The sequence below is a fragment of the Saccopteryx bilineata genome, chromosome 1, assembly GCF_036850765.1.
Source record: "Saccopteryx bilineata isolate mSacBil1 chromosome 1, mSacBil1_pri_phased_curated, whole genome shotgun sequence".
Taxonomy (NCBI): Eukaryota; Metazoa; Chordata; class Mammalia; order Chiroptera; family Emballonuridae; genus Saccopteryx; species Saccopteryx bilineata.
In genome coordinates this window covers 408016261-408028514 of record NC_089490.1, presented here as the reverse complement: position 1 = coordinate 408028514, position 12254 = coordinate 408016261, and the positions used below count along the sequence as shown (strand labels likewise).

General features: G+C 58.0%; 1 protein-coding gene across 1 annotated transcript; it reads left to right on the top strand.

The window, feature by feature from the left end:
* The first annotated feature begins 9122 nt into the window (after positions 1-9122).
* LOC136320952 (secretoglobin family 1C member 1-like) lies at positions 9123-11157 on the top strand. Its single transcript, XM_066254100.1, has 3 exons — positions 9123-9192; positions 9628-9827; positions 10996-11157. The coding sequence occupies exons 1-3, from the start codon at positions 9138-9140 to the stop codon at positions 11026-11028; spliced, it is 288 nt and encodes a 95-aa protein (XP_066110197.1). The 5' UTR covers positions 9123-9137; the 3' UTR covers positions 11029-11157.
* The last annotated feature ends 1097 nt before the right edge of the window (positions 11158-12254 follow it).

Below are 12254 nucleotides of genomic sequence, written 5' to 3'. Positions count from 1 at the left end.
GGTGGCTCAGCTGCTGCCCGGTGTTGGTGCTGGTGGCTCAGCTGCTGCCCGGTGCTGGTGGCTCAGCTGCTGCCCGGTGCTGGTGGCTCAGCTGCTGCCCGGTGTTGGTGCTGGTGGCTCAGCTGCTGCCCGGTGCTGGTGGCTCAGCTGCTGCCCGGTGCTGGTGGCTCAGCTGCTGCCCGGTGTTGGTGCTGGTGGCTCAGCTGCTGCCCGGTGCTGGTGGCTCAGCTGCTGCCCGGTGTTGGTGCTGGTGGCTCAGCTGCTGCCCGGTGCTGGTGGCTCAGCTGCTGCCCGGTGTTGGTGCTGGTGGCTCAGCTGCTGCCCGGTGCTGGTGCTGGTGGCTCAGCTGCTGCCCGGTGCTGGTGGCTCAGCTGCTGCCCAGTGTTGGTGCTGGTGGCTCAGCTGCTGCCCGGTGCTGGTGGCTCAGCTGCTGCCCGGTGCTGGTGGCTCAGCTGCTGCCCGGTGTTGGTGCTGGTGGCTCAGCTGCTGCCCGGTGTTGGTGCTGGTGGCTCAGCTGCTGCCCGGTGCTGGTGGCTCAGCTGCTGCCCAGTGTTGGTGCTGGTGGCTCAGCTGCTGCCCGGTGTTGGTGCTGGTGGCTCAGCTGCTGCCCGGTGTTGGTGGCTCAGCTGCTGCCCGGTGTTGGTGCTGGTGGCTCAGCTGCTGCCCAGTGTTGGTGCTGGTGGCTCAGCTGCTGCCCGGTGTTGGTGGCTCAGCTGCTGCCCGGTGTTGGTGCTGGTGGCTCAGCTGCTGCCCAGTGTTGGTGCTGGTGGCTCAGCTGCTGCCCGGTGTTGGTGCTGGTGGCTCAGCTGCTGCCCGGTGCTGGTGGCTCAGCTGCTGCCCGGTGCTGGTGGCTCAGCTGCTGCCCGGTGCTGGTGGCTCAGCTGCTGCCCGGTGCTGGTGCTGGTGGCTCAGCTGCTGCCCGGTGTTGGTGCTGGTGGCTCAGCTGCTGCCCGGTGTTGGTGCTGGTGGCTCAGCTGCTGCCCGGTGTTGGTGCTGGTGGCTCAGCTGCTGTCCGGTGTTGGTGCTGGTGGCTCAGCTGCTGCCCGGTGCTGGTGGCTCAGCTGCTGCCCGGTGCTGGTGGCTCAGCTGCTGCCCGGTGTTGGTGCTGGTGGCTCAGCTGCTGCCCGGTCCTGGTGGCTCAGCTGCTGCCCGGTGTTGGTGCTGGTGGCTCAGCTGCTGCCCGGTGCTGGTGGCTCAGCTGCTGCCCGGTGCTGGTGCTGGTGGCTCAGCTGCTGCCCGGTGTTGGTGCTGGTGGCTCAGCTGCTGCCCGGTGTTGGTGCTGGTGGCTCAGCTGCTGCCCGGTGTTGGTGCTGGTGGCTCAGCTGCTGCCCGGTGCTGGTGCTGGTGGCTCAGCTGCTGCCCGGTGTTGGTGCTGGTGGCTCAGCTGCTGCCCGGTGTTGGTGCTGGTGGCTCAGCTGCTGCCCGGTGCTGGTGGCTCAGCTGCTGCCCGGTGCTGGTGGCTCAGCTGCTGCCCGGTGTTGGTGCTGGTGGCTCAGCTGCTGCCCGGTGCTGGTGGCTCAGCTGCTGCCCGGTGTTGGTGCTGGTGGCTCAGCTGCTGCCCGGTGCTGGTGGCTCAGCTGCTGCCCGGTGCTGGTGGCTCAGCTGCTGCCCGGTGTTGGTGCTGGTGGCTCAGCTGCGTCGTGTGTTTGCTGTTTCCACGCCAGTCTCCCCGTGGGAACCCAGTTCCTGCAGAGGTGACTGCGCCATCCCTCAGTCTCTCGCATGAGTCACCACGAGGGCAGGACCCTGCACACCTGTGGGCACAGTGGTCTGAGGGACATGAGGAAGGAGTGTGGTCCTGGATGGAGAGGTGGGAGAGGGGGTCGTGGTTACGAGGTCTCTGAGAAAGTCTTTAAAGCAGAGCAGGTGACATTCTGGGTAGACATTGAAGGAGCAAAAACATGGCAGAGAGGAAAGGGAAGGGTGTCTGCCCGCTCACCAGGAGCCCTGCAGGGAGACAGGGGCAGAGGGGAAAGGGAAGGGTGTCCTCCCACTCACCAGGAACCCTCCCTGCAGGGAGACAGGGGCAGAGGGGAAAGGGAAGGGTGTCTGCCCGCTCACCAGGAGCCCTGCACGGGGACAGGGGCAGAGAGGAAAGGGAAGGGTGTCTGCCCACTCACCAGGAGCCCTGCAGGGAGACAGGGGCAGAGGGGAAAGGGAAGGGTGTCTGCCCGCTCACCAGGAGCCCTGCAGGGAGACAGGGGCAGAGGGGAAAGGGAAGGGGGTCTGCCCGCTCACCAGGAGCCCTGCAGGGAGACAGGGGCAGAGGGGAGGCCGCTGGAGAGGGAGAGAGGAGCCAGCACGGCTCTCAGACCACACCCTCTACCTCAGCCTCCTCCAGGGGTGAGTCGTGGTGGCCGGCAGGGTTAGGGGACAGGGAAGCCCCTCTGAGGGAACAACAGCCATCCCTGGAGGAAGCCTCGGGGACACGGGGGAGGACAGAAACCTGAAGACGGGGACTAATTCAGACCCTGGAGAAGTTCATTCACTCCCTATGGTAACTTCACTCATCAGGACCAACAGACATAACCAGCATCTCACCTCAGCCAAGGCCAAGATGTTAGCTTCCCAGCTAGGAAGTTCACGCAGGCACCCTCTCTTCACTTCCACCCCAGACCAGGCTTATGTCGGGAAGGAACATTCCAGAATGACTCGTGAGTGGCAGGGACCAGGCCTCTGCTTTCCAGATTCCCAGCCCCGGGCCGTGTCCAGGAGCCTCAACCACGCATGAGCCTGGGGGTGCAGGGGGAAAAGGCCCCATCCAGAGGAGGATGCTGGGCTCCGTAGCTGGCCTGCACGGACTTCCGCGGGCTCGTCCAGCCCGTGTCACATAGCTCAGCCACCCCGCGTCACACAGCTTAGCCACCCCGCGTCACATAGCTCGTCCAGCCCGTGTCACACAGCTCAGCCAGCCCGTGTCACATAGCTCAGCCAGCCCGTGTCACATGGCTCAGCCACCCCGTGTCACACGGCTCAGCCAGCCCGTGTCACACGGCTCAGCCAGCCCGTGTCACACGGCTCAGCCACCCCGTGTCACACGGCTCAGCCACCCCAGGTCACACGGCTCATCCACCCCGTGTCACACGGCTCAGCCACCCCGTGTCACACGGCTCAGCCAGCCCGTGTCACACGGCTCAGCCACCCCGTGTCACACGGCTCAGCCACCCCAGGTCACACGGCTCATCCACCCCGTGTCACACGGCTCAGCCAGCCCGTGTCACACGGCTCAGCCACCCTGTGTCACACGGCTCAGCCACCCCAGGTCACACAGCTCATTCACCCCGTGTCACACAGCTCAGCCACCCCGTGTCACACAGCTCAGCCACCTGAAGCAGAGGGAAGTGGGTGGGATGGTGGTCTGGGCGTGGACAGCTTCCGTGGCTCCTTCTGCAGCCGGGGTCGAGGCTCACCAGGACCCCTGCAGGGAGACAGGGGCAGAGAGGAAAGGGAAGACACAGAGGATCATCAAGACACTGCACCTGGAGCTCTGTGAGTCCCGGCTCAGGGACCAGAGCAGAATTCAGGAGTACCGTGTGCAGCTCCCTCCCGGAACTGCAAGTCCTGGCTGCTTCCCCGTACATGACTGTGCCCCAGGTGACCATGTCCGAGTCTCCTGCACCACAGGAGCTGAGGGGACTGTCCATGAGATTGTTCCGTCACGCTCTTCCTCCTCCTCCAGCATAGCAGCGCCGGCCCAGGGCTGTGACCTGGCTTCCCTCCAGGGGCCCACAGCCTGGGGCGCTCAGACCATGTACAGCAGGAAAACATGGGTTTATCTCCCCTCAGCCACCGTCATTATTCTGCCAAGGAAACCATAGTGTGAAGATATAAAAGGGAAATTTCCAGATATTTTCAGATAGAGCACATTCACCTAGCTTTCATTACCATATATTTTTACAATTGCTCTTTATTGTTTGTTATTGTCACTCTCTTACTGTGCCTAATTTATAAATGAAACCTTGTCATAAGTATGTCTGTATGGGAGAAAACTGTATATAACCAATCTGGATAAGGGGAGGGTGGTGACTGCCCACTGCCAGCCGGTGCCGTCTCGGGCTGTTCTGTGTTGCTTGTTCTGGTGTCACAACTGCAGGGACAGGGTCCCAGAGCGAGGAATTTGTGTCATCGGAATGTAAGCCAATTCACTGCTCTCTTTTAATGACAATGTCTCTCTGTGAAAAAGATGTCAGCTGACCAAACGGTGCACTGAAGAGATGCAGTAAGATGGTAGACTTCTGTAAAATCTAACGCCTTACACTAGAGAGTATTCTCCCGAAATTCTGTCGTGATATGGAGGCTGTGAACAACTCAGATGCATTTTCAGACAAGAGGGTTATTGGCGGCCAGGACCAGTGTCCTGCTAACAGTGTTGACAGAGAAAGACTTCTTAGAAAAGGGAAGCCACTTTGGTCCCACCTCCTGAACAACAAGCCTCAGAAAGTCCGGTTTGCTGGTCTGTCAGGTCTCTACACAACTTACTGCCCTCAATATTTCTGTGTGAGAAGTAAATGCCTGTATTTTCACTGGGGAACTTTTTTTTTGGGGGGGGGACATCCAAAAAGTAGCAGAAGGGCCTGACCTGTGGGGGTGCAGTGAGTAAAATGTCGACCTGGAAATGCTGAGGTTGCCGGTTTGAAACCCTGGGCTTGCCTGGTCAAGGCACATACAGGAGTTGATATTTTTGTCTACGGCCATACCACCCTGAACGCGCCCGATCTCGTCTGATCTCGGAAGCTAAGCAGGGTCGGGCCTGGTTAGTACTTGGATGGGAGAATGGAGGGAGCAGTTGATACTTCCTGCTTCTCCCCCCTTCTCTGTCTCTCACTCTAAAAATGAATAAATAAAATCTAAATAACAACAACAACAAAAACTAACAGAAGGAGTCGGTGTAATCGTGAGGATGAATTCCATGATTTACCAAATATCATCTTGGCATTTGCTCATCTGTGGAAATTATAACCAAACACTATATGAGTCAATAGGATATTGGTTTATTTTATTTATTTATTTATTTATTTATTTATTTATTTATTTATTTATTTTTAGCAAGAGAGACTGAGGCAGAGAGAGGGACAGACAGAGACAGACAGACAGGGAGATGAGAAGCATCAATTCTTCATTGCGGCTCCTTAGTTGTTCATTGATTGCTTTCTTTTTTTTTAATTATTTTTATTTATTTATTTATTTTAGAGGAGAGAGAGAGATTGAGAGAGAGGGAGAGAAGGGGGAGGAGCAGGAAGCTTCAACTCCCATATGTGCTTTGACCGGGCAAGCCCGGGGTTTTGAACCGGCAACCTCAGCATTCCAGGTCAACGCTTTATCCACTGCGCCACCACAGGTCAGGCTGATTGCTTTCTTATATGTGCCTTGACTGGGGGTCTACAGCAGAGAGAGTGACCCCTTGCTTGAGCCAGTGACCTTGGTTTCAAGCCAGCGACCATTGAGATCGTGTCTATACTCCCACGCTCAAGCCGGGGACACCACGCTTAAGCCATGTAAAGCCAGAAGCCATGGCCAGGGCCACCATCAGAGCAGCCTGGCCCATGCAGGTTCGCATTGGATTTGGACAGTCGGTGAAGAAACAACGGAGCCACAAACTGGTGGGCCATAGTCTTTAATCCTAGCTTGCACCCGGCGGGCAAGTAAAAACATACACTGGGCTCCAAAACCCACTCACATTCAGTGCTCACAAAGCCACTGACTTATCTGAGTTTCCTAGAATCAAAGGTTTCTAGCTTACCAGCCTTATTCTCCTCAGTTCCCCATCTCCTTCCTTATCCCAGATACAAACTCTACACAAACTGGCATCTCACTCAGCACTCCACCATCTTGGCTGCTTCTCCTGGCCTCCTCCACGTGGCCTCCTCCCACTGCTGGCTCTACTCTCTCTGCTCTCTCATGCTAATCTCAGGAACCAAGAGAGCAAGCTTCCGCTCCGTCCCCATTTTATAGTGTAGAAATCCAAACTCTTAATCCAATATACAAAATAGGGAAGTCTCTAATACAAAGTCACTTCTCTGAGGCATAATTGGATTGTACCACCCCACATCAAAAAGGGTGGGAAAGGCTTAATCCCAAAACCAAGCCTCAGGCTACAATGATCCTGCCTGCCCCACACACACATTAATATCACCTGGGCAACGGCCTCCACGTGGGTAACGTCATCTTTAACAAAGTGAGCATAATACATTTTATCTGCCCAACAAGCCAGCAGCCTTGGGGTTTTGAACCCGGGTCCTCTGCATCCCAGGCAGATGCTCTAGCCACTGCGCCACTGCCTGGCCAGGCTGTTTGTTAGTTTTTTGGATAGAATGTCTTAGTTTTTCATCAGAGGAAGATGCAAGCCTAGACAGTCTGCATATGCAGAATGTGTTCACCCTCCTGGTAACCAAACCCCACAGAAGACAGAGGCTGGAGCGCCAGGCGAGGGGTCTGAGGGTCCCAGGGGAGGCCCCACGTCATTGGGGGTGGGGGGGTGCTTCTGCGGCATTTGCCTGAAGAAGGGACACTATAGCATGAGACTGTGCTGATGAGGATGATGCAGCAGAGATAAACCCCAGAGCTGCAAAAGGAGGCGACCTAGGCGGAGTGAAGCCGGTGCCCGTGAGGGGTTCTCTCAGGACAGTGTGTGTGGGAAGTGAGGGCTGCAGATCCCCCGATGGGATGTGAGCTGTGTGACATGTCTTCATCTCGATGGTGTGAGGACATCCACCCTGAGAATCTAGGACCACCCACGGTGAGGTCAGCAGGTCTCACTGAGCTGGCGTGGGACGGGGAGGGAGGAGGCAGAGAGCATCCGTGTGAGCAGGTGAGCAGCTGGGACGTCCAGTGGATGCTGTGGGGAGCATGTGAGAACTGCGATGGTCAGCTGGGGCTGTCCCTGAGTGGCTGAGGGACAAAGGAGATGGCCGGGGTGGAGGCTGAAACCCAGGTTCAGAGAGAGAGCAGCCCTCAGCGTGGCCAACTGTGGGGGTGGACGGCAGGGGAATGAGGATGGTAGCCAGCGGCCCAGACAGCAGCCCTGATCACCATCTGGTGTCTGGCCAGTTGGTGTGGGCCGTGGTGAAGCCCAAGGCCAGGCTTTTAGACGTCTGTCCAGAGGATGGAGGCTGCAGCAGCAGCCAGAGAACCATTAGAACAGGCACCCCCGGGCCTGTGCAGACTGGAGGCTCAGATTTGCCCTGAGTGGTCTCACCCACGCAGCCACATTATTTGTCAGTGTTGTAAAGTAACTAAATAAATCCACAATTTCGCGGGTGTTCACAGAGGCACGTAGTCCAAATAAGTTTTTGAAAAGTTTTACTAAAGGAAGAAATTTATTAAATATGCCGGCTGCATATGGCTGACACAGGGCAACAGACCCAATTTGTGCAGCCCCCCAAAACAGTTTCAGGGCTGTTTATACACTTCTAATTATACATGGGAGGGGAGAAAACCTGACATCACGGCATAAGTTTATACCTTTTGTTTAGAGATACATACATTAACCACATGCTTTCAGGAGGGGAGGGGTAGTTTCCATAGAGACAGATACCTGCAAATGGTTCGTTAGTATTAGAAAAGATTTTAATTTAACCTTTTTCTTCCTGTACCTGGCTAGCTATTCACCCTCCCCTCATAGGTTTGTGGAAGGTCAGGGAATCCAAGTCTCCTTCCTCTTCCGCATTTACTACACAATGCCGTTGGCCATCTTAGTTTTGATGCTAATTACACAAGCATAGAAATCCCACTTACAAAATCTTTCTGCACACCTAGCCCAAATTAATAAGATGTTCTTTAAACTTCCTAAAATATTAATTCTGTAGCTTTTGGCACCTTACAACAGACGAGTTCATTCTCCTGTATCCTTGGCTCCTGTGTGTAAGTAGCTGATGTCACCTTGCAACGGCATTGCAGGATACTCATCATAAACAGTATGTGGTCCCTACAGCCAGTGAGAAGCTGGGTGTCCAGGAAGGCCTGGGACCAGGGTCTGGGGTCTGTGACAGGTCAGGACCAGATGGAGGCACGTGAAGGGCAGGGTGAAAAGGGACACCACAGTGACCAGCAGGGAGAAGGCTCGCTTGCCCATTCATTTATCCCGGAAGCTGCAAGTCAGTGCAGAACAAAGGAACCGCGGGTCCTCTGGGCGGGCAGGACTGCCCTGCAGAACACCGTCAGCCACCAGGGGGCAGCAGGGCACTCAGAAACCAGGAATGGCTGCTCCCGAGGCAGCTGGCTGGGGGTCCAGGTGGTTGTGACTTTCTCCCCCAGACCCTAGTCCTCCCTGGGCTAGCCTGGCCACAGGAAGAAGCTCTGGCTCATCTGTGGTCCCTCCTGACCCGCAGCAGGAACACGGCAACCCCTTCAGCCCTCAAGCCCCTTCACTCCGCGCCCCTGTCCCTCTCTGGTCCGCCTCCGTCCCCTGCACGCTGCTGCCCAGCGCAGGCCTCCTGCGACCCTGAGCCCACCTCCCACACGCTGCTGCCCAGCGCAGGCCTCCTGCGACCCTGAGCCCACCTCCCACACGCTGCTGCCCAGCGCAGGCCTCCTGCGACCCTGAGCCACCTCCCACACGCTGCTGCCCAGCGCAGGCCTCCTGCGACCCTGAGCCCACCTCCCACACGCTGCTGCCCAGCGCAGGCCTCCTGCGACCCTGAGCCCATCTCCCACGCCCAGATGCACCAGGAAACCCCAGAAAGCCCTCCCTCTGCTGCCGCGGAGCCGCCAGCCCGAGTCCCTGGGCTCTGAGCCAGACACCGACCTGTCCAGTGCAGGGGAACTGCCCCCAAAGACAGACCCAGGACCAACCCAGAGGCTGCCGCTCTGAGCCTGGGCCAGAGACCCTTGGCTCCAGCCCCCACCATTCTTGCTCACTGACCGGGCTCACATCACCCCTCACCTATGTCCACTCATGCCCAAACCTTTCGCGAAACACGGCTCACACAGCACCCAGGCGTGTGGCTGCTCACACAGCACCCAGGCGTGTGGCTGCTCACACCCACCGGAGGACGAGAGGAAGGACACGCCTTCGCTGCCCCACCTGTGCTCTCGCTGGTCAGGCCCTGAAGGGCAGGTCGGCCCGCCCCCAGCGAGGTGCCTCCGCTGGCAGACATAAAGCCGGCTGAGGCGGCTCCCCGGGAACCCCGCTGTCTGCCATGAAGGGGAGCAGCTCCTTCCTGCTGGTGGCTGTCACCTGGCTCTGCGCCTGCGGTGAGTCTGCACGGCAGGTGCTTCCAGACATTCCACTGTGGGAGGTGGGCAGGGACCCCCACCTAGGAAGCTGGAAGTCCAGGTGCTGGGCCCCTTACAGTCGGCGGTGCCCACCTCCAGCCGCTGCCCACTCCAGTCCCCGAACCAGCCCAGCCTGACCTGACCCTCCCAGCCCCAGGCCAGCCAACCTCACACACACGGGAGGGGACCCTGCAGCAGGGGTTTGACCTTCCTGCCTCGTGACCCAGGGAACAGGGAGTGAGCAAAGCTGAGGTTCGGGTGGCAGGCGGATTTGGGGGTGTGGAGGAAGGTGGGGGCAGGTGAGGTGGGCACTGTTGGGGAACGTCTGGAGACCAGGGAGTTTGGAGATGTGGGAGGTCAGGGGCTGGGCTGGACTTCCCTCCCGCCCCGGCATCATCTTGCCCCACCACACAGGGCTGGCTGCAGGGGAGGACAACAATGAGTTTTTCATGGACTTCCTACAAACGCTGCTGGTGGGGTCCCCAGAAGAGCTCTACGTGGGGCCCCTCAGCAAGTACGACGTCAGTGCAGATGCCAAAGCGGCCATAACCTCGGTCAAGTCCTGCATAGACGGCCTCCAGCCCAAGCACAAGGCAGACCTGGTCGACTTGCTGGTACTGTCTGGGGGGGCACCCCACTCCCCACAGCCCTGCCCCCAGGCCCTGTACCCCCCAGACGCCCCAACCTGCCCCAGCAGCAGCCCTCAGTGCGCACACACACACTACACACACACACTACACACACTACAGACACTACACACACACACTACACACACACTACACACACGCTACACACCACACACACACTACACACACGCTACACACCACACACACACTACACACACACACCACACACACCACACACACCACACACACTACATACACACACTACACACATACACACACTACACACGCTACACACGCTACACACACACTACACACGCTACACACACACTACACATGCTACACACACACTACACACACTACACACACGCTACACACCACACACACACACTACACACACCACACACTACACACACCACACACACACTACATACACTACACACATACACACACTACACACGCTACACACACCACACACACTACACACACTACATACACACACTACACACACTACACACACCACACACACACTACACACGCTACACACACACTACACACACTACACACACCACACACACCACACACACACTACACACACCACACACACACTACACACACACGCTACACACACCACACACACCACACACACATTACATACACTACACACATACACACGCTACACACACTACAGACACTACACACACACACTACACACACACTACACACACGCTACACACCACACACACGCTACACACACGCTACACACACGCTACATACACACTACACACACGCTACACACACGCTACACACCACACACACACTACACACACACACCACACACACCACACACACCACACACACTACATACACACACTACACACATACACACGCTACACACGCTACACACACTACACACACACTACACACGCTACACACACACTACACACACACTACACACGCTACACACACACTACACACGCTACACACACACTACACACACACACACACTGCTTTCCCAGCTTCTAGGAGGGAACTAGCTGCCATGTGCCAGAGCCCACCGTCCCCCCAGAGGGTGGCCTGGGCCTGTCTTTCTGATAGAGCTGTGGCTCTCTAGTTATTGATCATGATGGATGGGACCCCACCTGTTTCTGCTTTCCAGGTGGAAGTGCTGGGCGATCAGGACAGCAAGTGACAGGCTCCAGATGTGGCTACAAGCAACTAGAGGGCCTGCTACACAGGCAGTCCTGGCCACACCCCCACGGCCGCTCAGCTTGCTCGAATGTATCCTCAACCGTTCAATCAATAAAGCCCCTGCCGCTCAGACTCTGGCCCCGGCCTCTTCCCACACTCAGCGAACTACATGCACACCCAACAGCACATACGCAGGGCCACACGCATGAAGCACGCACGTGTAACTTCCCACACAGAGGGCGGACCCACCCACAGGAACCCAGTCTGACTCCCGTAGAGGCCGATGGGCGGAGCAAGACTGACAGGCAGGGAGACCCCGGACAGGAGAAGGTGTTCAGTCGCGGGTGGAGGGGGAACGGGCTCAGAGCAGGGAGGGCAGAGAGCCCCCCAAAGAGGAAGTGGGCAGGCGGGGAGGCCAGGCTGAAGGGTGCTCTGTTCCAGGCAGTAAATACACACAGTACACAGAAGGCACCGGTCCAGGGGTTGAGAGCGAGCTCTCTCACGAGGGAGTCCGGGGGACACTCAAGCCAGAGCCCCCAGAGGAACCCTGAGGAAGTAAAGAGGACCTGCACCTGCTGGTGCAGACAGAGTCCGAGGGAGCAGCTGGCCAGCCGCGGTGCAGAAGACAGAGCAGGGTCTAGAGAGGGGCTGCACCCACTCCCTCCAGCTCTCACCTGCCCCGAACCGGTGCAGGCTCCACACTCACCCCAGCCCCGGGACTCTCTCCTTTCTCTGGAGGAGATACTTCCTGCTCAGCACTCCGCCGGGGGCAAGGCTCAGAGGGCTCAGCTCGGCCCCTCACTGCCTGGCTCTTTGGCAACCTGGATCTGGGCCCTGTGGCCTCACTGCCCCCTTCCCGGACTGTTTCCTGCAGCGAGGAGCAGAACAAAGTCCTGAGACCGGAGCCCTGACTGGCACGGGTGGGAGTCCCTCTGGGACTCCCATGGGAGGTCCTGGCCCTCTGGGAGAGGCCATTGTCTCCATCACACAGACGATGATCTAGAACCCACCGTCCCACAGAGCCACATTCTAGAGCTCAGGGGCCAGGACCCTCCCCAGCTCTCAAAGCCCACCCGGGTGGGAGAGGCAAGGCGGGTAGAGGCCCTCCTCTCCACTTCTTTTCTGGGAAATCCCCGACACCAAGGACCACCTCTGAGGCTCGGTCCTTGGTTGCTCTGGACACACCTGGACCAGAGCGGTAAGGGCCACTCCAGAGGGCCAGCACCG

Excerpts from the sequence above, each read along its gene's own strand:
- LOC136320952 (XM_066254100.1), top strand. The coding sequence starts at position 9,138 with ATGAAGGGGAGCAGCTCCTTCCTGCTGGTGGCTGTCACCTGGCTCTGC. Across the intron at positions 9,193-9,627 it reads CACCTGGCTCTGCGCCTGCG|GGCTGGCTGCAGGGGAGGAC; the intron begins GTGAGTCTGCAC and ends CCCACCACACAG. Across the intron at positions 9,828-10,995 it reads CAGACCTGGTCGACTTGCTG|GTGGAAGTGCTGGGCGATCA; the intron begins GTACTGTCTGGG and ends TCTGCTTTCCAG.